Genomic DNA, 27,523 nt, shown 5'->3' on the forward strand with positions numbered 1-27,523 from the left:
AAAGAGTTCAAGATTAAATTATTCATCCCAATTGAAATTTCCAAGTTCATTTTCAGGTTGAGGAGGAGAATTTCGCCGATCATTTCTGAGATTTTATATTGAGTTTGTATTGTTGGTTATTAGGACCGCCGCTTCGTTACAAAAATGTAATAGAAGCTTGTTAGTGCCTTCGCAATTTCCATTCGCTGATTTTAACGACGTTCGTTCATTCAATCTCCTAAACATCCTTTTAAATTTATTAGTTTCAAAACGACGCCTGGGTCAGATTAATATTAAAACTTTTACGCCGAAAAATTCCACTTCAAATTTCTTCTTTTCTGTTTCTTTAAGCATATTATACCTTTTTTATGGTTCAATTGTCGGTAGCAAGTTTATCGAAATGTAAAACATGGTTAGAGCAAAAGTTTTAAAATCGGGAGGGAGCGAAGGCCGCCACTCCTACAATCAATACCGAAGACATGGGCTATTTGTCATGAACTCACTTCCAACGATTTGAATTTAACGAGTTCTACACATTTTCACATTGAAAAAATTGAACAACTTTTAGTAGTAGGCACTATTTGACATCCATATCAGGACAAAATAAAACATATTTTCAAAGGCTGCACAAAATCTGCATAAAAATATACAGTGAGCGGTAAAATTATGGAATAATCTAACGGTGAATTAATTTAAGAATTAATTTACTAAATTTTCGAATTTATACTCTCAATTAACTAAAAAGTAATTTAAGTATACACCAATGTGAATCTCAAATATTACACAAACATTTGTGAAAATAGTGACAATCTATAATAATATATTTAAATGCTTTTTATTCTTCTGCTTAATGCCACTGCTTGTTATTTTTTAACTAAAAAACGAACTATATAAAATATGCTGTTCGACCAATAAACAAATGGCGAAAAAAAAGGTTTCTTCAACAATTTATTAAAATCAATGATTACAAAAGTTCTTTTTACTCGCAGGACTTCACAATTATTCCACCATTTATTGCGATTAGTTCGTCTTAAAAATTTAAAATTTCAAGTTTGATGAATATCAATAATGACCAGATTCTGATTTGCGCATGCACAGTCACCGATTTTATCAATTTTATTTATCATTTAACGTAAAAAGTTAAAAGTCTTGAATTAAATTAAACCTGAAATACGAAAACTTAAATGTTAAATGATCGTATAATATTACCATTGAAAACGCATACTTAATTGATCTTCTTAAATGTAATTTTTTAGATTAAATCTTAAATAATAAATTTTAAATATGGAAGCATAAAAAATTCACCATCATTTTTTATTAAAATTGAAAATATTTTGTTTTGACAAAAATGCTCGAACAGGTCAATTTTCTTTTTGAAAAATACAAAATACTGTTTTGTTGATATTACTTCAATTTTTTGGTATTTTTTTTTAAACTTTATGTAATATTTCATATTTTGGTGTTGTTATTTCGACAATTAAAAAATCTATCGAATTGGCTAAAAAAATTAGGGGTTTCCATTAAAAAAATGTCGATGACGTCATTACTTAAAAATCAAAAAGTGTAAAAGTTGAAAGTTAAAAAGGAAATTGACCCATTCAAGGATTTTTGCCAAAACAAGTTAAATTTTAATAAAAGCATTTCATAGTTTTGCCGCTGTATACATATTTTATAATTTTATAATTTTTGCAATTTTTTTTCCTTAAAATTTTCAAATTTGCAAATATAGGTGGTCCAGAACTCGCGCCCCAGAGAAAAATTAATTTCCAATTATTAAGATAAGAAACCAGGAACATGGAATAATTACTAAAGGTACACAATTTTTGCCTATAAAAGCCACAAATAACGTTAAACAATTTAGGATACAGCTTCCTTGTTTCCTCTTTTAATATCCTGTAGCAAAAAAACTAATTGTTTTCCAGTAGAAATAAATAGAGTCAAAGTGCAAAATTAGCTCCCATAATTTCGAAATTTTTATAGATAGAATTAATTTTTTTTCCATGTTCCTGGTATCTTATTTTACATTGCATTTTGTTCTGGGGTGCAAGTTCGATTAAAAAAATAGCTGCATATAAAATAAAAACTATACTCTAGAAGTTTACAACTTGCTACATTTTGTACAAAAATATCTAATCAAAATTTGCCCGAAAAAAGTTCTGATGATTTGGAAAAATAACCCAATGTAGTCAAAATTAACAAAATCCCAAAATGCCTCCAAAGTGCTAAAAATTTATTAATAAGGAATCAGGTGCTTGAAATGTTCGGGAACGCATAACTAAGTTTCTTACTAAAAAGGAAAACTTTTGCCGTCAGTTATGGTATCCAATCTCTGAAGTTGAGTTTATATTCCGCACCGAAGCGAAGGTCGTTTCTGCGCCATTCCGCTTATATGCAATGTATTCGGAAAGAGATTCGCAAAGACGCAGATTTTCATCTGTGAAAGAGCAACAGTTGTGCTGCGGCCTCTCGACCTCCGGCTTCAAAGACATTTTCCGAATTATTCGGCCGATTAATAAAACGGTGCACAATTCTTTCGTGAAACGATTGCGACTCTATCGATCTCGTTGTCAAAGAAAATTATAGCACCGCTTGTCAGTGTATTAAAATAATAGGCAATAAATAACGCGAGCACTCTGGGCAACTATTAATTCCGGTTTGATTTTATTCGTGGCCCAGATATTATTCCGATTAATTTATGAGTTATAATATGGACCGATGCACAACACCGCAAAATAGTAATGCCAATATGACAGTGTTTCCGAGCCAATTCCTCGATAAATCTTGCCGCAATCGATGTAATTAACCTTTATCTAGTCGAAAGTGATTTTGGCGAAATCATCGATCACACAGAACGCATGAATTCCATTAAAGTCTCTCAGCCAATTTTAGCGAGTCAAAATGTATAACTTATAGATCCCCTGTTAAGCCTCGGAAGAATTTCAATTTTCCTCGTGGCGTCTCTCGATTCATAACTTTTCCCCGCTTTACCTAAGAATGATCGAAAAATTTGCCAGGCTGGATATCCCCCAGGAGCCCCATGGTTACAGGTTAATAAAAGCACTAATCGCGCCCTGCTCTTAATTGCTTTCATCACGCCGCAACGTTTTATATTTTTACAATTTTCCGAACGACTGACGTATAAACAAACATAAAAGGCGAAATTTCAAAAAGCTATTTATATTATTCACCGAACTCGGTTTGTGGGCGCGGTTATAAGCAATCTTTAATTTCATTTTTAATAGAATTCTGATTTAAAATGCACATTACGCGTCACATCCATGATTTACTAATTAAAAGCAATTTGAAAGTGATGTATGTCCAATTTGGGAATAAAATTAACCAGGGATGAGAGGTTGATGTAATTTCGCAACTTAAACTCGACGGACATCATTCGACTATTGTTTATTTGCAATTTTATTAAAATCTATAAATGGAAAATAACCAAACCCTTTCTTTAACATCTGAAAATGCATTAGAATAATCAAAATTAATCCTGGAGTAAATTCTAAAATAATATTTTTCTTTTAAGGTTGCTGTCTTTAATGAACCTCTTATTTGCCTTTAGTTCAAATAAACTTCTCCCGGCTTACTAAATTAAAACACGCCATTTTCGAATAAATCTCCGAACTCAAACATTTAAACGAAATAATGTTACAGTAACAAAATTTTAATTCTCTTGTCAACATTTGGAAACGGCTAATCAGTAAATCGCTGAAGTAAATAAAATTTCATTTAAAATACATTGTTACGAAATTGAATTTATTTAGCTCTTTACGAGACTGTCATTATTACAAATGAAACATTGGCTATAAAAATAACTGGAGATTTGAAAAATATTTCATTGCTTGGTTCCCTCTGAATAATAAAACTATTAACGTAACTTTTAATAAACATTCACCTGTTTTTCCACAAATCCCAAAACAAACAATTTTAGCAAAAAATTTAAAATACACACAAAAATTGCCAGCAAATCTATTTGTATTTAATTCAAATAAACTCATTTTGCTCCTGCCAGTTTTAAATACGCTGTTTGCGTATAAAACTCTAAAAAAATTGCAATGCAATAGTGTAATTTTGGAATAACAAAATTACTTTTCTTCTCGTTAGTTCCCGCATGTAATTATATACGTTTATTAGTTGGGTTATATTTTAGTATTCAATTACTTAAGTGTTTGTAAGGCATCTGTGGCAGATTATTTTAATATTTAACCTGACAACAAAATCATTTTGCATTTTATTAGCAAGAAATTTAATACATTAGCCTCCAAAATTAACTGGACAACAAAAATTTTGCAAATTTTAACATTGTCGGATTTCGACGATTTTTAGTTTTAAAGAAAAAACTTTGTAGATTATTGTAATTTAATTCAATAACATTTCTAGTTTTGTCTTGTAAATGTTATACCTAAACGATGATAGCACTGTTTTTTTACTTTTTTTTTATACTGAGCTGTGATGTGCGATAGAGACAAACTTAAGTTTTTACTGATTTTAGATTATTACCCATTCTTTTCTGAACTATGTACCACATTTTCCATAATTTTAATTCTTGAGACATGAGGGCTATAAACTTTCAAAAAAAGCATTACATTTCCAATTTCAATGAATGTTTGTATTAAATAGGCCGAATGTGCCAAAATCTCAAAATAGGCGCATGGAAGCTTCCAATAATTAACCATTTTACTTGTTGTAATTATTTGAAATTCCAAGTTTTTCAGATTTTTTGTGTTCAAAGTTCAAAGACGTAATTATGCCCTTTTGGTGACATAAGCAATAATTTTCGATGGCCTATCTTCTGAGTAACCTTCTTAGTAACATTAGAAAAGCAACGTCTTTTTCAATGCTTTGTATCTCTGGAGCACCAGAATATAAAATTTTGAAACAAATTGTTCTTCATTCAGAAAAGAACGGGCAATAATCTGAAATAAGTAAAAATTTAATTTTGTCTCTATTGCACACTCCGTAAAAATAGTGCTCTCGTAACATTTACAAGACAAAACTAGAAATTCTATTGAATTAAACTACTGCAAAGTTCGTTCTTCAAGCCGAACAAAAATTCGTCAAGCCAAACAAAAATGTTGCAATGTGAAATATTTTGACGACTTTGTGTACTTTTAGAATCAGTTAGATGAGGCTTTAGATGAATTGTTGAGTATTAAAATTTTAATAAATTGCAGATTTTTTTTTGAAAAGAGCTTAATACGTTGTTACATTCACGCTGCGAAGTAATAAACAGCTTTAAAAAGCCATAAAGTTGTATTTAAAATGCTACTTTTCGATTCATCCAAGTTTGAAACGTACAATTTGAAAGTCGAAACTTTTATTTAAAAACGTTTCACGTCGGTGTAGAATCAGCACACAAATTTACAACCGCCTCTCCCTTTTCTAACATTATGAACATTTTATTACACGAATCCCTGCCTTATTCGATCTTTATACTCTCGATTGACAAGCAATGGCCCTTTTCTTTACCGTTGTTTGCTTCAACCTCTTCCAATTAACACACTGTTGATTTTTTTGCAAAAAAGCGTCTATCCCCGCTGGCAGATAATTACAAGCATATGAAATCTGACAAAGCATCGTCTGGAACAGACCTGTACAAAACAGACGACATAAAGAAGGTTCGCATCTCGGCGAACCTAAAGACTATATTATGTATATGAGGAGCCATAAAACGTCGCGGCGGATCGCGACCAAGGTTCAAGTGAAATTTTATGTTGAAAACGCTCCTTTGTTATCTACTTTGCTGTAATTTCTGTCACTCCGTATTTCTTATCTCGTCTCTTACAGGTTCCCCGTTTACAATAATGGCTCGAAGAATGCCTGAATTGTCCAAACAGTTTCGCCAGCGCTGATAATGGCGCGTTATTTGCAGGAAACGTGCACGCAAAAACACCACGTTCGACGTATGCTCCAACCTCAACCGACCGCTTTTATACTCTATTCTACAAGCAACATCGTCAAATGCGAAATAACACAACACCCTCGCATACGCATTACAAGAGATAAATGCGGCCCAAATACTCCACGACATGATCAATGACACCACAGGTGTGACAATTAATGATTCGGACCTGCCTTGGCACAATAGCCGAGACCTAAAGCATTAACTTAATTATCACTAAACATCCAGCATCAAAGAACATGATAACTGAATTTTTTTTTAATTTTAAGGCGGTAATGGAACTGATACTCCCAATCAAGAGAAGAACTGTTTATTAAAGTATACTCAATTCATCCTCAACGTATTTAACACAATACAGAATTAAGTAAATACACTACACCGCAAAATTGCAGAATATTAAAAGGAAGACGATTTAATTAATACTTGTGGATAGAGATTAAATTTATTAACAACCAAATTATTAATAACCGAAATTACGAGCTTTGAAAGAGTATCTCTAAACTCATTATAACGATTTGTTTGTTGAACAAGAATCTAAACAATTCAAAAAAGAGCTAATTATTTAGAGAATACACCTCTTGAAATTATTACTTTCTTTCTTCTTGGCACATTGCTGTCCTTTATGGTTATTTAATATAATTTTCTGTAATGTTTTTAATGTTTTTTTGTAAAGTTCTTTTACGTCTTGGTAGTCTATTAAGACTCTAAAATACCCTTCATTTGGGAGCATTATAAATCAAAAAACACTCTAGAGCATTAAGAATTTTTATTTTTCGACACTGTCAAAATTTACGATTTTTCTCCTGTGTAAGGAAGTTTTGACAATTGTTTGATATTTTTCAATACTAAACGTCAGATTATTTTTAATTTTAAGCCTTGATGAGTTTAATTCGAAGAATAAAATGTTGTATTCAACCCGTGTTCGTGTAAATCGGTTTATCTATTCTACCTTGTGGTTGACTTTTTTAAAATGAAAGTCGATATTTCAAAATTTAGGAACTTTTGCACTAATAAAGTTGGTGATAAATGTCATAAATATCATGAAAATATGTCATAAAAAAAATTCGATATGCTAAGTGTCAAGCCTCGAGCATTTTTCAAAATTTTGTTGAATTAACAATGAATACTGCAAATATTTCATGCACACCACCTGAAATAAGAGAAATAGCTCAAAACCCTGCTGAAAATTGACTAAATTGTACTAATCTATTTCAGCACCCGATTTCGTGTTCAAATGGCTCATTAAAGCACCGGTTTTGGAATCAAAATAAGCTTTCTTTCAGAAGCAAAATAAAAAAATAACTATAACAAACTAATACAATTTATTTGTCAGGATACTTTACTCGTTTCCCAAGATATTGTGTATTCATAAGCTACTTTATTTGATTATTTGTCATATTAATTTTAATATTGTCAAAATATTTTTTTTAATTTTACATGAAACATAAAACGTTGTATGTATCATGCGCATAATTGGATGTCTTTGGCTCTTTGAAAACCTGTCGCCTAGGCATCCAATAATACCTAATACTCTAAATAACTTATCTTATTTCAGTTACTTCGTTTACAATCAAATTTTAAAAAAATTCTCAGTTTTTTTGACAATTTTTTTCGACTTTCTCTTTTCAGATCATATAAAGGTTTAATTTTTTAGAATCTGTATTTTTCTATTATTAGTTATTTCCTCAAAATTTTAGATTTCCACTTTTCAGTTGTTCTGTTTCATTTTTTACATTTCTCTTAACATTCATTTTTCCAAGATTTCTTCTATACTTGTGTGCTAAAGTTATTTTTTTTTCTTCTTAAATTACTCGTTTTCAATTTCCATTTTCCCAGTTATGTTGCCTTATTAATCTTGCTTAGCTTTTCTTGTTTAATATTTTTGCGATTTCTCATTTCCACATAATTTCTTTTCTATTCTATTAGTTAAGTGTTATATTAAATAAATAATCGTCATCATAATTTTGTTGTTTAAAATATTTTTACACTACTTGTCACTTGGTCAGTCCAAAATCATTACCAAAAACCACGAATAGAATTTCAGATCTTTCAGAAAACAGAATAATATTTATTCTACAATTTCTGTTGCATACAAAAAGACATATCCAGTTTCAGGTTGTCGTGACGATGAAACTTTCTTAGAACAAGTTTCCTGAACAGAATCAATTACACGGGTTTGAAACAAAATCCTTGTGGTTCGTAGCTTATATTTAATGTTATAACATTAAAATTTCCCCATATTTATTTATAAATTGGCACAGAAAAGAATATCACACAACTGTTCAGTGTTTCAGTTGAATTGAAATAAAAAACAGCGAAAATCAATAGACAATTTGGAGCAATTTGGTTGCGTCCGAGCTATGTGTAGCTAGAGCATCTGTAATTTTTTTGTTACTAAGCTTCGCATCCTAACACCTGTTTGGTGCCGGAGTTGTAAGCGGCTTTTGTTAATAGCCCCCAAGGGCGCGTAGAATCCTGCCAAATTTGAATTATTTCCTGTCCCTAAGGTGTAGCTTGGCGACAAATCTGCAAGGATAAGTTGAAAATATGCAAAAAATGTCACGTCGAAAAAATGAATTATGATGAATTGCTTAACAGTTGTTTATCTAAATTTCGAGTTTAAAAGTTCAAAGTGAACAAGTTTGTTTATGATCAAATTTAAACTTTCGAAACTCATTACGGTCTCACAAGTTATTAACAGTTTTCATTTCCCTAATGGCTTTTATTACTTTGTTTTTGGCATTGACTTTATAAATAACAGATATTATCTTAATGACGTTCTAAAATGTTGAACATCGTTGGAGCCGACAATCACTTAGAACACATTCGCATTGTTCGGAGGAATCGGCAAACACAACCCTATCAATACCGCCAGCCATGCACAAAACAAGCATTTGAAAGTGTAAACAACGCTCTTGGGGATCTTAAATTGTTGTAGCGTATGATGGCGATATAAATCTCATTATATGTACCCCACACCACTCTTGATTCTTTTCACAAGTCTAAATCGCCTAACGATGCCCCATTCACCGCCTCAAAATTTGTTCAGGTACTTTTCCAAACAGCTTCCGGCAGGATTTTCTGAAAATTGTTTCCTGCAATCCGGAATTATTAAATGCTCGGTCGCACCGATAAAATCGACCCAAAAGCGAACTTTGATTCGGCCAACCACCAATCATCTTAATGACTCACAACAATTTCACACGAATTATTAAAGAAAAAAAACGACTTTTTACTGAAATTCCAAACGGAAATTTCACGTCGGAATGACATTTCAATCCTGCATCTGTGTGAAATTTTTACCCAGAATTCAAATTAGATATTCACACTGATTTACATCCATTTCTTAACAATAAACCCGACGAGTGCCAAATCATCTACAATTCTACGCTGCGTAATGCAGTTTTTATCATTGAAATCAATTTTATTTAATCTGTCTAAAAATAGAGGAATTAAACACTTCAGTGTTTAATTAAATTTGTAGCAAAAAGGGAATCGTATTGCTGAAACCACTGGATAAATAAGAGAAAATTAAGTTTCTGTCAATATATCTGTGCCGTAATTAGACCTGAAAACTCTCTTTTGACATAGAATTAATTATCGCGACGAAAGCAGAAGAATTTTAAAACTTGAAAGTTAAGTTTGAGTCGGAAAAAATATGCAGAAACTTTCATAAACCATCCGTCGTCACAAATGTGATTCAGTGAGTACGTCACTGCATCGTAGTTATTAAAGGAGCTTCGCTAGAAATGCAGTTATTTCGCTCTGCTGAATTTCACGTCGGTGGTTTTTCGACAACAATCCAATTTAATTATTTCTGCAAGAACATGTGGTTGAATTTTCAGCGTTTAATTTAAGAAAATTAAAAAGCTCTGCATAAAAAACAGCAATAATTCTTAAAGGTTTATGACAGAACATTGAATTAAAAAGTATATGATGCATTCTCCATTACTTTACTTTAATAAACACATCGTCGGCTTTTCCTAAAAATCTTGATAAAAATGTTTCGGAACTGGCTCGGCAAATGCTTTTGACAGGAATCGGCAATGTATCACAGACACCAACCAAAAGACCTGAACATAATAATATATAGCGCCTGACACATTGTCACGTATGATTAATTGATGGTTGCTTTTAAAGTCTGTCTCCCTTTATGCTGCAACAAACCATCTCGAAACAAAACCTTTCACAAAACTAAAATTCGTCATCCGATCAAAACAATTTTATTTTTCATCGCTTTCACATCATTAACTACAATAAATAAATGGCTTTCTAATGTCTCAAAACGCCCAGAGGAAAAAGAGCGTTCCTCCGACCCAAAGGTTGAGTATGAGGACGGAAAGTGGACGGTTCATCACCTCCTAACCGCTGATTCAAAGCAACAGCTTCCAAAATAGCCTTGAGATGCGCCTTTCTCGCAGCTTCTACTTCCGGAACTTCGCCAAGGGGACTCCGGGGAATCTCTTCGGCAAGCTGCTGAGGCACCTGTCCAGTTTTGGATTGCTCAAAATGAGGCTCAACCTGAGGAACATGGTCAACGCGAACAACTGGTCGTGATTGGGGAATTTCAGGAAGCACATGTCGAGCTTCGGGAATCACAGGAACGGTCAGTTCCTCTTCAACAGTGTCTTCCGGTGGCAATTCCGGTAAGATAGCCCGGATTTCGGTGTGAGCTTGAGCATGATGGATTTTCGCAGCGGCGACTTCTGGAGTGTCTTGCACCAACTGTCCGAGTTTGTGATCGGCGAAAGGGCCTGTCCAGCGGGGAGTTTCCTCCGCCGAAGCGGCGATTATCACAGATAGAAAAATCTGAAATTGTTAAAGTTCGAGAGTCTGATATGAAAACTTGTTATTACTTACGATTTGGCAAGTGTTCATGATGGATTTTTGAATCGTTGTGAAAAATCCATAATTGCGGTTTGTATTTATAGTGATTTCAAATGATAATTAGCCGAGCTTCTTTTGGCTCATTAGTCGTATATTGGCGCGTAGAGAAAAGCGATTTCAACCTAATTATTCAACAATCACCTAATTCCAGTATACAATAACAGAATTCAATTAAGCGGCATTTGTCTATTTATTGTCATTACGATTAAATTAATTTTAACAAAGCATATTATAATAACTTGCACACAAATTATAGCAATAATTTATTTGACCAGTACACTTTCATTGTGATTTTCCTGAGTTTGTTTCTCAACTACATGAAGAGGCAAGTTTGTGGCTCGTACTCTAAACCCCTTTGAATCAGCAATATATTCTACATGTTGGATTATCCCGTTTGGATCCAAATAATCATAAAAGCCTCTGGTAACCCCATCTACATCTCGACTTTCTTCTCTAACGACATTTCCAGTATTGTAACTGAAACCGTGTTGAGTTATTTCATCTTGTTTAGTTGCGGAAACTGCAATCAAAAAAAGAAAAAATTTCTAAAAGGAATTGCAGAGACGCATCTTTAATGGAAACTCACCAGCATCGTGCTTGATTTACACTGCAATTTTTAAAATTGCAAAACTTTATATATATAATTGGCCAAGGCCAAGCCAAACGCCATGCACAAAAATTAAGTTCGACAAGCTTTTGCTGTGTTTGGTTATCTTGTTCAGAAGATTATTAAGACTGATATTTGTAGCAAAACTCGGTTCGTCAAAAAAACATTTTTTTTTAATCAATCAATCGACGAAATTAAAATTTTGTTTAGAGTAAGGTGACAAGCTTAATTGCTATCTGATTCTTTGCCATTACAATAGAATACCCACTATATTTGAATACCCCATGGCATTCAAAAGAAATTTCCATTCTTTGCTAACCAATTATTTTAAAAATTTTCAGCTATTTGAGATATAATCCGGCGACCCACAAGAAGGAATTAGTGTCTAACACAGTTAACCCAAAATGTTTCCTCCGAGATTTACGTATTTGACTCTTAAGACTTGTCTCGAAATAAAATGTTCGATAACAAATTCATATTAAAATCTTCACCCCTCCGGAAATGCTCATAAATTCGACTGCATATCTATGGTTTAGAGCAATTAGTGCTGATGACATTTCGACGAGGGAAAGTCGAAAGTTTGAGGTGATGTCAACAATCGAACATCGAGTTTAACACGAGAGGTGGGAAGAAAATCGATGACGAAAGGGCGGATTTTTAAACAGAAAACTGTAGTTTTCCCTATATTTTCAATTTTGTGCAAAATTTCCAATCATGTATAGATCTAACATCAAATGAATAATAATTCAACTAAAGATAAAAATCCAAGCTCTGCCGTAATTTATCTAGACATGGCATTCATTAACTAAATTGATGCCACTCTGCGTGAATTCCAATCTGTACCTCAATAATACCTTTCAATCAATTCCAATTCATTATGCATTCAATTATAAAATTGTGCCCACTCGATACAAACACAGTAACCACAAGTGTGTATCTAAATCTTCATCTGAATAAAATATGATGAGTTCCAAGCTTGTTTTATTATGAAGTAGAAAAAGAATATCGAAATAAGTACAAAAGAAAATTACAGATTTTGTTGAGTTACCTAGTTTTGTAATGTTTAGAATAATCATATTTCCCTTTACACCTAAAGACAAAATTATCTTTCAAATGGAAGGTATTATTTTAATATAACACGTTAAGCGTATAAGAAGAATACATATAGAATGTTCCAGCGAGTTAAAAAAGTCCATTAGTGACCTTCAAATGGTAAAATTAAAAAAAAATTATATAGGACATTGATAGATACTAATCTAGTCCATCGCCTAAAATTATTTTTAACTATAGAGCGAGTCCCAAAAATAAGTTACAGTACAAACTTGTGTTTCTTAAATGAAACACCATATTTTTCTTAGCGTTTTTGGATGTAGATTTTTATGACAATGTTTTTAAGCTAAACTTTTATTGGTCAATTTTCCTTAGTTTTAAAAGATTTTTTGACAAAAACATGCTTTTTAAAAAAATTATTACACAAAAACTAAGACATCTAGAAATATATTTTTTAATACCGCAAAGAAGAAGGTACAAGCTATAAGGTTGTTACATGTTTTTAGTGTGTTGCATTTGCAAAGATAAAACAATAAAGGCGTTAGTTGTAAGTTCAATAACTTAAAAAAATTAAATGGAACACCCTATTTATTGTTTTGGCACTTACTTTTAAGTGTTTATAAGCAATAATTAAAGAGATGTTTAACGTTAAACAAAAAATAATTACTGTTGTTTCAGTAGCCAAAAAGTGCACAGTTGCACAAGAGATGGAAGAAATGTCACTTAATAATCACATTTAAACTGAATCCATTATTCTTTATTTTTACAATAAAATAATTCGAATTTCAATATTTATAACGACTTTTACAATCTCTGGATAAATTAACGAATAAGTGATCCGTGGTGGAATTACTATGATTGTCATAGTATCAACAATGCTCATTATCATTGTTGCTACAATTAATATTGAATGTTAAATATCTTTTCATTTATCAATTCTAAACATTAAAAGTTTATTTTTTTAGATAGACAATTTATCAATCTATTAGATGCAAAATAAAAAATAGGGTGTTCCATTTAATTTTTTTAAGTTATTTAACTTTTAACAAACTTCTTAATTTATTAATCTTTACAAATGCAAAACACTAAAAATTGTTACAGCTTTAAATTCTGTACTTTCTTCTTTGCAGAAGTAAGAAAAAATTTGTTCTAGCTGCTTAATTTTTGTGTAATATATTTTTAAATAGTGCATGTTTTCGTCAAAAAAAATGTCTTATTTCTAAAACTAAGCGAAATCGACTAATAAAAGTTTAGCGTACAAACATTGTTTTAAAAGGCTACATCCAAAAATGCCAAGAAACATTCGGTGTTTTATTTAAAAAAAACACAAGTTTGTATCGTAACTTATTTTTGGGACATGCTGTACGGTTGAAAATAATTTTAGGTGATGCACTAGATTATATATCAATGTCCTATACAATTTTTTTTATTTTACCATAAGTCACTAATGGACTTTTTCAACTCGCTGGGACACCCTTTATGAATGTAAAACAACTTTAAATTCTTCGAATAGCAAATGGAACTCGCTGTAATGTTCTCCGTAAATCTCGTCATGTCTTAAAGCGTCATCAAATTTTTACGATTAATAATAAAATGATTATGAAAAGTCCAAACGACTGTTTTAGATTAGTTTTCCAGAACGTGTATGCTGATGTAGAACGTTGTAGTAGATTACTTACAGAAGCGCAAACACATATCTTCGTCGTAATTCTGAAGTATAGAACCTCATTAGTCGTGCAAATCCTATATGCAGCTCGTTGTAGTCGTCGGATGCACCGGAACAAATAACGTGGTGAGAAGCAAGGTGACAGATATTGATACATGAAGCGCTTTTGCCGAGAGCTGTGTTTCCTGTAAAAGCCCCATATTTTTCTCCAACAATATCTCTGTCGTGAACGGCTGCTAAAAAACTGTCTCAGTACAATGAATGATCACTGTTGTTGACAACCAGACGCCGGGATAAATACAAAATATATTATTTTCAACTACAATACTCGCTGTATAATGCACGTCCCTGTTATATTTCAAGCGAACGAGCGTTCGCCCTAAAAGGATTTTATCCAAGAAGGCCAAACCTAGGCCAACAAATAAAATTAAGGACCTCGACTGAAATTCGTACTGAATTATTAATGAAATAAAGCTCCAGAATCAGTCGCTAAATCGTGATAAAAGCCCATAAACAATTCAAGAATTTACTACGAGCAAAACACAACGAAATAATAAACCTACGATAAACAATAAAATGAAAGAGAGTGGCCAAGTGATATTTGGCCGTTGTTTGTGACTCTATATTTCCCCTGGTAACGCTTGCTCCTGTCTCCAGCGGGGCCACAAGTGGCCATTACAAACCCGCACTAAGAAGCAGATCGACAACAGATCAGAAAAAGAAATACGACACAGTAACAAAAAGTTATAATTAAAATTCAGCCAAGGTGAATATTTTATTTGAAAAAGACAAACAAATAAAAGTAGAACGTGTCAAGAGCGACTGTTTTAACTTCCACTTCTTAAATTGATAAAATTTTCAAAAGAGAAAAAACCAAAATATTGAATAAATGATCGTTTCCAGCTACTAAATACGTAACAAAAACATGGCTAATAAATTAGGAAATAACCTAAATTACCAGATCTCATTTCTAATGGATTAATCCATGATATTCGTCGAATTTACTCAGATAGGAACATCCAAATCAACGACATGTATAATTTAAGCTTTAATAGCGTTTTGGAATAGCCTAAAAATAAACCGAAGGAACACCTTTCAAAAAAGTACAAAAGGATAAAGGATCTATCTGATGGATTTGCAAGGACGTAGCCGCAGGCGGCAAATTCGAAAGCGTTTCCAATTCCTGGATTATAAATTGAAGCTTTTAACCCTAAAGAAACTGCCTCTTTACAACCTGAAACACAAAATTTCCAATCGCATTCTAATTATACCTTAAACCCAAAAATTGATTAATTTCTAGCAAATCCCAAAAGCTCTGCTGAAACACTGATAAAATGAATGATAGATCTTCTTGTCCACGAACATCATTTTGCAATTTATTATCCACATTCTATTGTGACCCAAACCGCCATCTGTCTCTTAAAAGTCCAACCTTTCCTCGTCCTGAAAATTTTCCGGCAGCAGTCTACAAGTTTCAGGCTGAAACAGGATCGATTTAACTCCATTGTCCTTGGAAAGAAAAACCCTTGTCAAATGAACATAGACGTCACTCCCGACCCACGCATCATCATTTTCATTTTTCTAATCCCGGAACATTAATAGTAGATTTATACCCAGAAAAACTCCGGCAGCTTTCAGCCTCGCAGTGGTTGTCCGTATCAGGATTTCGGTCACTATGCGCCGACTTTCAGAACAGTCTTGCGTACGCCACAAAGCTTTTGCTATCGATTTCAGCAGGGTGCTGTCGGTGGCCATTTTACCGACTCTTGCGCTCGTCCTACCCTCAAGTTGAGGCAGAAACACTGCCTGAAAACCCAAGCAGTGCACACAAAATGTCCTGCAGTTCTTGAAAGTGGAAAGATTTCATTCTTGAAGTCCATTTGACAAAAATACGTGAGTAAATTATTACAGTGTTATCACTTTTATAAGTTAAGGGAGTTAGAGGAGAACATGTACTAATTGCGTCATTGAGAAAAATTTCATGTTAATCGGAAATAAAATAATTGTGGCGAGATTTGTGCCAATTATCGATTAATTTATGAAAAAAATCGAGCTTTTGGTTTGTTCCAAAAATAGAAGGCGTCACAATAAAACTACACCAATAGGAATTTTATTGTGATTTTTTACTGAAACGGTCGTAATTATTGATAGGCAATAATCTGAGAAAAAATAATTGATAGAGCGCAGCTTTTATACGCACTCTCAGATGGACCATTGTGAGCTTTTTCCTTTATCATTTACTCAATTTACATCCTTTTAACCTTTCGAGTTATTTCTAAAGGTCGAATTATCTGCGCGACATCATTTCGTGGTAACTTTCAACCCCTATTCGCGTCATATAATATTTAACAGTAAATTAACGATAAAATCGTTCCACTTCAAAACTTTTTACGACTGCATAATCAAATCACTAGTTTCTTGAACAATAACCACAATTTATTGATCTTGTGATAAACAGTGTCAAGTCCCAGCTGATTAACGGTACAGGAAATCTTTATCAAAAGCGGAAAGACCTCAATTTTAATTAGTTTTCTTTCAGGAAATGTCTCAATCGATATTAAAGTTAATAAAACGGGAGGCGACTAATGTAGCTAACGCCGCCCCCACCGGAAATAGTACCAACAATAATATAACAGTACCAGTAGTTTCAAATGCACCTGCAGTACCAGAAACTATAGTCAAACAAGAAATAACAACTCCGGAAGCATGTAAGTTTAGAAAAAAACTTGAAATGTGAATAACTTCTATTTTTGTAGCAACAATTCTGCCTGATGTTACTACAACGGCAGGGCCAGCATTTAAAGAGCGAGCAATGGAGATGGCAGAGGTTGTGGCTGAAAAGACTGGAATGAAAGCATGGATGGTCATAACCATCGTGATTGGTACATGAAATTGCTATTTTGTACAGTTAACATTAGAGTAATTTCAGCTATTTGTGCTATAATCCTTGGAATCTGCTTCTGCTGCATAAGAAGATGTTTCCGAAAGAGGAGAGCAAAGGATGGGAAGAAAGGTATGAAAGGAGTGGACTTGAAATCAGTCCAGTTACTTGGGTCATCGTACAAAGAGAAAGTCCAACCGGACATGGATGAACTAACGGAAAATGCTGAAGAACCAGACGAGGCAGAAAAACCGGAAGTCCAAAAATTGGGGAAATTGCAGTACAAGGTTTGTTGGTGATACTTTTAAGCTTTTTATTTAGCTATTGATATTGTAGCTCGAATACGACTTCAATCAAAACAGTCTATCCGTCACTGTCATTCAGGCCGAAGATTTACCAGCCCTTGACATGGGTGGCACTTCTGATCCCTACGTCAAGGTGTATTTGCTTCCAGACAAGAAGAAGAAGTTTGAAACCAAAGTCCATCGTAAAACATTAAGTCCGGTTTTCAATGAAACGTTTGTTTTTAAGGTTTGTTCTCTTGTTGAAAGTCAGATACGTTTAAAGACAGTTGCTTGTAGAACATTCCATATGCCGATGCAATGAATAAGACCCTCGTGTTTGCGATTTTCGACTTTGATCGGTTTTCCAAACATGACCAGATCGGTGAAGTGAAAGTCCCTCTTTGTCAAATCGATTTAGCCCAAACGATCGAGGAATGGCGCGAGCTGCAGAGTGTGGAAGGAGAAGGTGGTCAGGTGATATCATAATCAAATTATCTTGTAATAGTCATATAGTCCGGTCCTTGCTTCAATCGGATTTTTCACACCCAGTTCGGACCATTGGATGCTTGCACAAGTTACAGAAGACTTATAGCACTTTTCGTACTTTCAATAATACATTCAGTTAAGCATCAAACCCACGATTTTATTGGTATGCAATAAGTGACGGGTAAAGTAGCAATTATCAAAATTTGTGTACCAATAGAATTGTCTAAGGTTAAACGAAGCGAATGGTAGCTCTTCTACCTCATTCTTAACTTTAGAATTGGGATCCAGTAGTTACTGTCATGTTGAGATTTCTCTGCTAGTTTATTTTTTATGGCAAAAATACGTCGCGTCGACATTGTCGACGCTGCCTTCAGGATCTGCCGACGGAAGCAAAGTTGATCGAGACTATAACCTCCAACTCAATGCAATGGACATGTATTGACGTAAATTGTTTTTTCTCTTTTCCCTAAATTTCTCTGCTCTGCTTTGGTTTGGCTGTGTATGGTTGTGCCGGCCGCGCATATGCATGACGCTTCCAAACAATCAATTTGTTCACGTAAGTATACTTCATCATTTAATTAACCATAGGTGATGGGATCGGGTCACTTCCGAAGAAGGCATGACCAGATCTTTCACCTTTTGTGACGATCTTTGCAGGAAAAAGCAAAAGGAATAAAGCGGTCCCCTTATCGAAGTAATAACGTTTTTCATTCAGTACTTGCTTCTTTCTGCTATTCACTTGTAGTTTATACATCTATAGTATTAAGTTGCCGTAAAAACGTCCCAGAATCCAAAACAGTCACTGACACAGAGTAACCGGGACGTTTTTATATCTTTTTATTATATTCAATATGTTGCATTCAAGTTGAACCATTTTTGAAATATCGACTTTTATTATTATGATAAAGTTAAGGATCATTCTGGGTTGCTTCCCAACTGTTGCAAGTTGTTTCTTAGTTTGGAAGTGACTCAATTCTTTGTGACGTAGATTTACAAATTTTGACTTTTCTCTTTGATTGCCCCACATCTTTTACCTTTGTTCCCAAAATTCTGCATATGCATGACCCCTTTTGTTGGCATTTGCATCTGGCTGGTATCTGTTTTTTTGATAATCAAATGGTTTTTAATGTTGTTTTCGAGTTCAATCGATAATTCAACTATTTTAGGTCTGCCGTGTAAAAATATCCGCATGCCAGCACCATAGTTAGTTCTAAAACGCACAGTACATTTTTACAGTAAATTCTCTGTTTAGCTGTTTGTAATAATAACTGTTTTTAATGGAGACCCCGATGTCTGTCTACTTAAGGTATTTTACTCAACTACTTTCAAACATTTAAAAACATTTTTTCTTAGCGTAATTTTTACTTAGTTCATTCAGATCGAATAGTTAGCAAATCCTGTACTGTGTTAGTTAACGAGTCAGTTAATCTAGTTAACGACAAGCTGGTTTGAGCTGGGTGTTTAGAAGAAGAACTCCACACTAGAAAAACCGACCAAGTGCAGACTTTAGATCACGACTCGCCTACACGATGCAAAATTTTAGTATTTACCAACGAGACGGCTATTCGGCTGTCCCAGTCGCTTTTAGGCCAAACACACAACCGCTAAATGTTCCAATTTTAGGTGTTGTAACCCTTCTATCTTCACCCTCCCCCGACCCCTCCGTGTTTCGACCGAACCACCGATTTAAACACTTCTGTCAAGCTTGACCACACTATTCTCTGATTGCGCATGTATAACAATCAAACCATTCCAATTTCTTTAAATCGTCTGTTTAAATGTTCTCTATGTCATGTCACACTAATACTCGTCCCTTCCAAGTCCAAGTAGATGAAACCCTTGAGACGGCATCGCAGATGAATATTGTGATTGAGCTTGTACCCTAGCCTATTTAGTTCACTCTATCGTCCGATATTACAGGAAAACAAGTTGGGAGACATTTGCTTCTCATTACGATACGTACCGACAGCTGGAAAACTCACTGTGGTTATCTTAGAAGCTAAAAACTTGAAGAAAATGGACGTTGGTGGATTATCTGGTAAGTCGCAAAACACCCAAAACCGAATCTACTAAAAGAAACTCCACAGACCCGTACGTGAAGATCGCTCTAGTACAAAACGGAAAAAGACTAAAGAAGAAGAAGACTAGCATCAAGAAGTGCACACTGAACCCATATTACAATGAGTCGTTTACTTTTGAAGTACCATTCGAACAAATTCAGGTACTTTACACTTAGGTCTTCAAACATAAAGAATCCAAACTTTCAGAAAGTTAACTTGGTGGTAACTGTGGTGGACTACGACAGGATTGGAACCTCAGAACCCATTGGTAAAGTCGTGTTGGGTTACAACGCAAGCGGGACTGAATTGCGTCACTGGTCTGACATGTTAGCATCGCCTCGCAGGCCAATTGCCCAATGGCACACCCTCAAAGACCCAGAGGACGAGAAGAAGGACTAAGCTGGTCGCTTACAACGCTGATTTACTCAAATATTATAAGATTTACTCATAAAGATATTGGTTTCCTAGCATGAGAAAAAGTCGCGTTACTTAATTTACTTAAAAGGAAAACAGTTATAAGTGTATATTTGTAACATCATAGATGTCAGTAACATATATTTTATAAATAACTATTTGAAAGAAATATTCGATGTAACTCTCGGGAGTAACCTGGACTACCTTCTTTTTTGTTACTTTTTCCGAAAAAAGGTTACTCAGCTTGCCTTCAACGAACTACTGGTTTCTGTAAATAGATCGCCTTCTTCCAAACCGTATTTGGTTTCGAAATTTTAACACCCACTCTAAAACAGACGCGGAAAAGTCGCCAATGAGTATTAGATGATTAGGTCATACAGACAATAGAAACATTTGATAGCTTGTAGAACAGTTGAAGTTACGTTGCAAATTTTAATGGATCGGAGCACAAAAAACATTTGAAAATGTCAATCCCCACAATGGGCATTATTGGAATTTATGGATTATTGCCTATTTACCACCAAAACAACGATAACGATAAAAATGCATTGTTGGGATTGCGTCAGTATTGAGAAATGCTGTTTTAACACCGTAGAGTAGACATTCCGTTCCAAAGAATTATTTCATGACAGGTAGCCTTGACCAAAAATCAAACACGGTCTAGGGTACCAAACAGAAAAAATGATATTATTCTTCCTCTTTTCTTGTATATACCTATAAATAATGTTACAATGTTGTGTAAAATAAAAGTATGTAAACAGTATAGACAAAAATGTTACGGCCCCTCTTATGTATGTACCCTCCCAAACACCAGTATATGGGCCCAAGTTATTTATTTAGTAAGAAATCAGCACACATCTAGTTCTAATATTGAAGAAAATTTGGTAATATCATCAGTGCGTGATCTTATTTTGTTATGAGGTGGTGAAAATTGTAGTTGCACGAGCTTCTTGGAGTGGCAATATCTTAGGAATGTAATTATTGTACGTGATCATAGTTTTAGTTAAACGAAAAAAAAAACAAAAACTGTAAACGGCTTTCCTTATCTAGACATAGCAAAATAGCACTTTATTATCATTATTATTACATTGTATAGTTAATTTTTCAATGTTATTAAAGAACAATAAGTATGATAATATTATTATATTGTGAAATTAAATAAAATGTGGCAACCTTGCTCTTGTTAAGTAGACAAAAAAATAAATAAATCATATCACTCGTCCTGTTGACCACTTTGTGTGTGTGTTTCATCTATCATAAATCACAGATCATATCTTCTCTTTAAAGTTCTATACTTCTTTAGCATGTACAAAGTTTCCAACTCCTTCACTATATACTGTCCATGAGCAATCATTTTCTTAATTTTTTCCGGATCCTTCTCATCTTTATTTTTCATGAATGCGTTATGTAAGCGCGTACGAAAAAAGTCGTAACCAGACGGGTAATCTTTCCCCAGATGCAATAACTAAAAAATATTTTCAAAAATAACTCCAAAAATTCAGACAACTTTCTAGATCACTCTGTATACACATCATTTTGAAGCCACACTGTAAAATACACTAAAAATGCACACTTACTGTTTTATAAAGTTGAATCACTTCCTTGCGTAAAGACATATTAAAATAAGTCTTGAAAGCGTTAAAAACACCTCACAACAACACAAAATTGTTATTTCTTTGAACTTTATCCCATTAGAAGATAATAACGTTGGTAACACAAAAATCCCTACAAAGTCATATGGTTGTCATTTTTAACCTCAAACACAGACAGCTGTTTACCTGTAATATTTTTCAAAATAATTACAGAAAAATGGAACCAAAACAAACAGATGTGCACTTGCGTGCAATGTTGAATAGCCCTGCACGTTTTACACCAGCTGTCCCCACTCCAGACTGGTCCGCAGGTCCAGCTGTGCCCCCTTCAGTAAGTATACTAAAATGTAAGCCTTCCCCGTTTACCATTTTTTATTTTAGCCGCAAACTCCTGGCAAGTCTAATATGATTGTTGCAACCCCAGGTTCAGCAGCTGGAGAACCTCACACAAATATAACAATACAGTAAGTAAATTAAAAGTTGGAAATTTTCTAATGGAATCATCATAGAAATTGCGTAACGACGGTAGATCTCAATACAAAACTCGACTTGGCGTTAATTAACGCGAGGACTCGAAATTCCGAATATAACCCAGCGCGATTTCATGGATTAATTATGAGACTCAGGGACCCAAGAACCACCGCTTTGATATTCCAAACTGGTAAAATTGTATGCACTGGGGCTAAAAGCGAGCAAGATGCCCTTCTGGCTTCTAAAAAGTTTGCGAGGATTATACAAAAATTGGGATTTGATGTATGTTTAAATATTAAATTTAAAAAGCTTGAAAATAATTTTTTAGATCAAATTTGAGAACTTTAAGATACAGAATCTGGTAGCAACGTGCGATTTGAGATTTCCCATAAAACTGGAAAGTTTAAGTTTATTGCATGGACAATTTTGTAGCTACGAACCTGAACTTTTCCCAGGAATAATCTATCGCATGATCAAGCCGCATTTGTGTTTACTCATTTTTGTCAATGGAAAAATTGTTTTCACAGGGTCAAAATCGCGAGAAGGTATCAAGGAATCGTTAGATAATATATACCCAATTTTACGTAGCTTTAAGAAAAATTAATTATTCTTATTATGTGCAAAGTTATATTAAGGAGAAATCTTTAAACATGGACTTTTAGATAGTGAGCCCATAGAGGGCGCTGATAACCATTTTCGTGCTATTAACTTGAATGACGTAATAGACTTCTTTTTACACGTGTATGACCAAACGTAAGTGTTAACAAATATTTTTTCTAAGTAATTTTTCTAAACATCCCAACTCTGTGTTTAGGTGGGCGTCAATGAATGAAACATACGTAAGGCTTCACAAAGCCAATAAATTAGTTTTATTATGTTTTCTTCAATTTTATTTTGTTCATTGAAAATAAATTGTACTTTTGTGAATCAAGAATGTTTCAGGGTATTTCAATATCGATTGAACTTTGTTCATGAATTCCAAGGCAATAATCCGATACAAGAACCAAAAGGTTGAAACTTCCCTTTATTATTTCTCTTTCGCCTACCTCCTGTTCTTTGTACAAGATATAAAGGATAAATTTGATCAAATCGTACTCTCTATGAGATTTTCTCAATTCAAATAAAATGTTTTACAACAAAACATTAAATAAACATATCTTAGATCGTTAATTTATTTATTCGTATTAGATTAGACCACTTAGGATCACCGGTTTATCTTTATAATAGAGAATTGTATTGTATTTTATTGTTTGTATACTTTTTGTTAGCAATAAAACTGCTTTTGATATTCCATAATTTTTTTATTGGAGACAAAGAACAATCCTTTATGACAGGAATAAAGTTTTAATTGCGCAACCGTAAACTCTGTTTTACTTTTTTCGAGATTTTGAATGATTAGTAGATGCATTCAGGGGTGAATGTCCCGCCGGCAAATATAGATTTGAGAATCGGTGGCGCCAGAGCTGAAAACTCGCCACATATCGACAAATCTTGCTTTTATTTTATTATGATCAGAGTAAACAGCACTATTTTTCACTGTTATTATTACGTGATCAGTTGTTGTTTGCCAGAAATAGCAAAAGGTGAAGCATGTTTAAAAAATATAACATCGCAGCGCTAAAATTAATCTAGCGGTAATAATTGCGATGAAATTTAGGTCAACTTAATTTAGTGAGAAACAAACAATGCGGCCCTGGACGCAACAATTTGATTTAGATCATTATTAACAAAACTACCCTCTCGGTTTCGATAAAATGTCCTCGTAATTGATTTAAGGAATAATTGAACGAATTTGTTCAAGCACCTTGACCTTTTCACGTAATTGTCTGTTATGTATGAACACGACAATTTGTTGTGAAAGCATACAACTCGGCCAGGTGGTTGTGAGCGCGACATTTTCAATTAATCTAGAAATATTCCACTATTAGTAATTTTTGCCAATAATTCCACCCATTGGATAGAACAGAAGCTTTGAAAGCTTCAGCAAGTTGAAAAAAACTTCAAACGCAAAGCTCATTTCCCGGCAGATATGATATCGCAATAATTAATAAAAAAAACATCGCGGTGGTGTTCTCATCAAGATAAGTGAGATTCGTTGTTTTGACGTCAAAGCTCAAGTTTAGTGTTGACGCCAGAACGAAACCGTTGTCTTGGTAACAGACTGCCTCGAAATTCGTTTATCCTATGGTGGTGAAAAAGCTTATCATTTTGAAAGCACACATGAAAAACTTTGCATGACGTGGGCAATTTTATGTTTACGCTTTATCGTAACACTTCATAACATGCGGAAAATTAAGACAACATTGTGAAACGACAAAAGCCTTCAAATCTGAAATGAGTTTGAGCAAAAATAATCGGCCCTTACCACAACCTCTAATTTCCAGATATTGAGGGCAGATCTTGCAATTATCGTGTTCCAGATTTTGCAAAGTGTTACAAGAAAATAGCTAGTTAAGCCAAATAATAATTATTGTAAATTCAAGTCAGAATAACAAAACCACCAAAAAATATAGAGTTTTTATGTATTAAAAGTTATAAATTCCAAAAAAGCAGACCAAAAAAGTTACATTTTGCAAGAATAATTATATTTTCTAATTTTCCAACTTGACATAATGGTAATTCTGAAATTCACATACTGTAAAAACAATGTCGCGACTGAGAACTCATTCATCATTCATACTTTATAAATGAAATCAACTCTTCTTTTTCTTACTTTTCAAATATTAGTTTTTCATTATTACCATCATTTTAGAATAGGCACAGCATTGTCTTAAAAATAAAAGAATAGATTGCCTAAAGCACGAGGGAATAACAGGAAGTTACGAACAGGTATGAGTATATGGGAAAAAAATCAAATATAAAAGTTAAATAAGTAGGTTTGAGGCAATCCTAATGTGTAAAATCAGACAGTTATACATATTTTAATTTTGTATGTAGAAACACGAAACGTTCTTCAGTAAAAAAAACATTTAATTAGCCCTATAATGTGTTTAGGTAGCAGTTTATGATTACGATGAAATAAGTCTTAGTCTTACTTGGCCCCCAATTATGGTAGGCTCTTATTTCAAACTAAATATTTCTGTGCGTATACAGTGTTCGGTCCAAGTCGCCCCAGCCGATAACACCTAAACTTACTTTTTTTTTCAAAAACTAAATTTTCAAATAATACTATTCGTTCCTAGCTTTCTTAGTAAATGCATCAACTTTTTTTGCCACATCCGGTGTAGCCGGAAATGCTACCAAATTTAGTTTTTCAAATAGAACACCTATGTTTTTTTGCTCAAAACAATAATAATTGGCATTAAAAATACGGTAAACAACTATTTATTACATTTTACTTTACATAATGCACCAGAAAACAATTTAAATTTTAGAATTTTATTAGCAAATTTTGCAACGTAGGCGGATTTTACTTGTCAAGGTATTCATGCAAAAAGCAATATGCTTGGATACCGTTTAATTGTTATTTTGAGAAAGCCTAATTTGTCAATAAATCTTATTGAGATTTTTAATAATGGATGATATTAATTACGACGAATTGGTAAATCAGCTTGAAGTGTTTTTTAAGTGCAATAAAAATAGAGCGGAAGCTGAAAGACAGTATAGAGAAAAATACCCAAATAGAGTTCACCCAAATCGTTGGATATTTAGTCGAATTGAAAAACAAATGAGACGCTTCTTAAAACTAAAAAACCTGTGGTTTTTAGTGAAGAACAAGAAAATAGAAATCTGAATGTTCTGTTATCAGTCGAATAAAATCCAAGAATTTTCATAAGAGAACTCGCTCATCAACTGACAAATTAGATTGGTCAAACCAATAATTATACTATATCCAAGTATTTTTTTATTCACACCTTTACTTTAAAATTAAAAGGCTACGCGACCAATTTCCTTATAAAATTCTCAGATTTAAGATGTTTTCTGATTGCATTGTGTTACGCAAATTGTAATAAATAGTGGTTTACCGTATTTTTCATGCCAATTATTATTGTTTCGAGGAAAAAAAACATAGGTGTTCTATTTGAAAAACTAAATTTAGTAGCATTTCCAGTTTATTTGTTATCGGCCGGGACGACTTCGACTGAATACCCTGTATCTTTATTAATTTATTGTCAATAGCTCTATGACATAAAATCACTTTTAAATTTATAAATAAATTTTTCACAATGCACAAAAAGGTTATAATTTGATACTTACTGCATATCTAAAGCTGATCCATGAAGTACTGAACCGCTTTTTTCGCCGAAACTAAGTATGTTTAGTTTGAAGGAATTAAAAAATAGCCATCATAAATAAAACTAAAGTCTATAATTTCAATGATTTTAGCTCAATTTTGTTTATACGGTCTTACTCGTACATGTAAGAAAAATTCCGGGCTGATTTATACAAGGTGATCGAAAAATGTATGGCATAATACTCCTCTACAAATGAGCATACATAATCGGATAAACGGTAGCAAAAATATTTCCAGAAAATCATTTTTTCATATCGATTTTTGGAAAGCTGTAGTTTTCTATTTTTTGAGGTGGGTCAGTAAATACTGTGCTATCTATTCTCATTTGTAGAGGGGTATTCGTGGTTAAAATTATGCCACACATTTTTTTAATCACCCGATTATTATAAGATATTGTTTATATTTAAATTTATTTCTGGGCATCAATAATGGAAAAATAAATATAAACATACTGCTCCACAAAAGTTGAGGAAGTCGCATTATTTTTACAACAAACAAATTTTATTCTTCTAAGCATTGTGGAATCCAGCTAAAACAAAAAAGTAATAAGATATCTGCCTTTATCTCACTTTTAATTAACTATTGATTCAAATATTAATTAATAATTTATTAATTTAATTAATTATTTAATTATTGCACACTTCCTTAACTTTTGTGGAGCAGTTTACTATAAATTTGGTGCACAAAAACAAAAAGTAAAATTTAAAATTACAAGTTATACAAGCGGCCTCCTCTGAAGACGTTCATCTAAAAACTTTATTTTCGTTAATTAAACCATCATGATTTCAACTAAACGTGACGTCACAATCTCAATAGAGAAAACGTACTCGTTCAAAAAAATATTGCATTAAGTGATAAATAGTTTTTATAAAAATTGCCAGTCCGCTCCTGGAAAGAATAGTACCAGGTGAATAAAATGTATGGAACCAAACGTTTTTTGCTTAAACTATTTATTTTTTTGAAAAAACTAATTGATGAGTGATAAACTACTATAAAAATGTGATGAT

At 33.3% G+C, this 27,523-nt stretch overlaps 5 protein-coding genes across 7 annotated transcripts; 2 read left to right on the forward strand and 3 right to left on the reverse strand.

Annotated features, from left to right (window-relative positions):
- Window positions 1–10,155: 10,155 nt before the first annotated feature.
- On the reverse strand, window positions 10,156–11,015 carry LOC123005481. The gene is made up of 2 exons (XM_044399262.1): window positions 10,745–11,015; window positions 10,156–10,693 (listed from the first exon to the last, which is right to left on the reverse strand). Exons 1-2 carry the CDS (start codon window positions 10,760–10,762, stop codon window positions 10,157–10,159), a joined length of 555 nt encoding a protein of 184 aa, XP_044255197.1. The 5' UTR covers window positions 10,763–11,015; the 3' UTR covers window position 10,156.
- LOC123005482 (cuticle protein 6-like) lies at window positions 11,015–14,196 on the reverse strand. Its single transcript, XM_044399263.1, has 2 exons — window positions 14,108–14,196; window positions 11,015–11,291 (listed from the first exon to the last, which is right to left on the reverse strand). The coding sequence occupies exons 1-2, from the start codon at window positions 14,121–14,123 to the stop codon at window positions 11,035–11,037; spliced, it is 273 nt and encodes a 90-aa protein (XP_044255198.1). The 5' UTR covers window positions 14,124–14,196; the 3' UTR covers window positions 11,015–11,034.
- A 1,627-nt stretch (window positions 14,197–15,823) lies between these two features.
- Window positions 15,824–21,441, forward strand: LOC123004920 (synaptotagmin 1). Of its 2 annotated transcripts, none has more exons than XM_044398449.1 (9): window positions 15,824–15,987; window positions 16,634–16,802; window positions 16,851–16,976; window positions 17,024–17,262; window positions 17,312–17,506; window positions 17,557–17,733; window positions 19,666–19,783; window positions 19,833–19,966; window positions 20,013–21,441. In XM_044398449.1, the coding sequence occupies exons 2-9, from the start codon at window positions 16,637–16,639 to the stop codon at window positions 20,202–20,204; spliced, it is 1,347 nt and encodes a 448-aa protein (XP_044254384.1). In that variant the 5' UTR covers window positions 15,824–15,987; window positions 16,634–16,636; the 3' UTR covers window positions 20,205–21,441. The 2 variants fall into 2 exon arrangements, with proteins under 2 accessions (XP_044254384.1, XP_044254385.1); XM_044398450.1 differs by having other exon boundaries at window positions 19,675–19,783.
- LOC123004922 (electron transfer flavoprotein regulatory factor 1) lies at window positions 21,262–21,954 on the reverse strand. The gene is made up of 2 exons (XM_044398453.1): window positions 21,797–21,954; window positions 21,262–21,684 (listed from the first exon to the last, which is right to left on the reverse strand). Exons 1-2 carry the CDS (start codon window positions 21,833–21,835, stop codon window positions 21,481–21,483), a joined length of 243 nt encoding a protein of 80 aa, XP_044254388.1. The 5' UTR covers window positions 21,836–21,954; the 3' UTR covers window positions 21,262–21,480.
- On the forward strand, window positions 21,816–23,573 carry LOC123004921 (TATA-box-binding protein-like). Of its 2 annotated transcripts, XR_006412717.1 has the most exons (5): window positions 21,816–22,142; window positions 22,193–22,275; window positions 22,321–22,564; window positions 22,611–23,035; window positions 23,225–23,573. XR_006412717.1 is itself a non-coding variant. In XM_044398451.1 (4 exons), the coding sequence occupies exons 1-4, from the start codon at window positions 21,957–21,959 to the stop codon at window positions 22,884–22,886; spliced, it is 789 nt and encodes a 262-aa protein (XP_044254386.1). In that variant the 5' UTR covers window positions 21,816–21,956; the 3' UTR covers window positions 22,887–23,573. The 2 variants fall into 2 exon arrangements, 1 of the variants encoding a protein (XP_044254386.1); XM_044398451.1 differs by having other exon boundaries at window positions 22,611–23,573.
- Window positions 23,574–27,523: the final 3,950 nt, after the last annotated feature.

This window comes from Tribolium madens, unplaced genomic scaffold (assembly GCF_015345945.1).
Source record: "Tribolium madens isolate multiple individuals breed KSU strain unplaced genomic scaffold, Tmad_KSU_1.1 Scaffold_20;HRSCAF=117;Tcas5.2_LG4, whole genome shotgun sequence".
NCBI lineage: Eukaryota > Metazoa > Arthropoda > Insecta > Coleoptera > Tenebrionidae > Tribolium > Tribolium madens.

What these genes read in the sequence shown, in the direction of transcription:
- LOC123004921 (XM_044398451.1), top strand. Translation starts at nt 21,957, where the DNA reads ATGGTTGTCATTTTTAACCTCAAACACAGACAGCTGTTTACCTGTAAT. An exon ending in GTCCAGCTGTGCCCCCTTCA is followed by an intron (nt 22,143 to 22,192) that starts GTAAGTATACTA and finishes TTTTTATTTTAG; the next exon opens with CCGCAAACTCCTGGCAAGTC. An exon ending in TACAAAAATTGGGATTTGAT is followed by an intron (nt 22,565 to 22,610) that starts GTATGTTTAAAT and finishes ATAATTTTTTAG; the next exon opens with ATCAAATTTGAGAACTTTAA.
- LOC123004920 (XM_044398449.1), top strand. Translation starts at nt 16,637, where the DNA reads ATGTCTCAATCGATATTAAAGTTAATAAAACGGGAGGCGACTAATGTA. An exon ending in GGACGTTGGTGGATTATCTG is followed by an intron (nt 19,784 to 19,832) that starts GTAAGTCGCAAA and finishes GAAACTCCACAG; the next exon opens with ACCCGTACGTGAAGATCGCT. An exon ending in TACCATTCGAACAAATTCAG is followed by an intron (nt 19,967 to 20,012) that starts GTACTTTACACT and finishes CCAAACTTTCAG; the next exon opens with AAAGTTAACTTGGTGGTAAC.
- LOC123004922 (XM_044398453.1), bottom strand. Translation starts at nt 21,835, where the DNA reads ATGTCTTTACGCAAGGAAGTGATTCAACTTTATAAAACA. An exon ending in TGATTCAACTTTATAAAACA is followed by an intron (nt 21,685 to 21,796) that starts GTAAGTGTGCAT and finishes AATATTTTTTAG; the next exon opens with TTATTGCATCTGGGGAAAGA.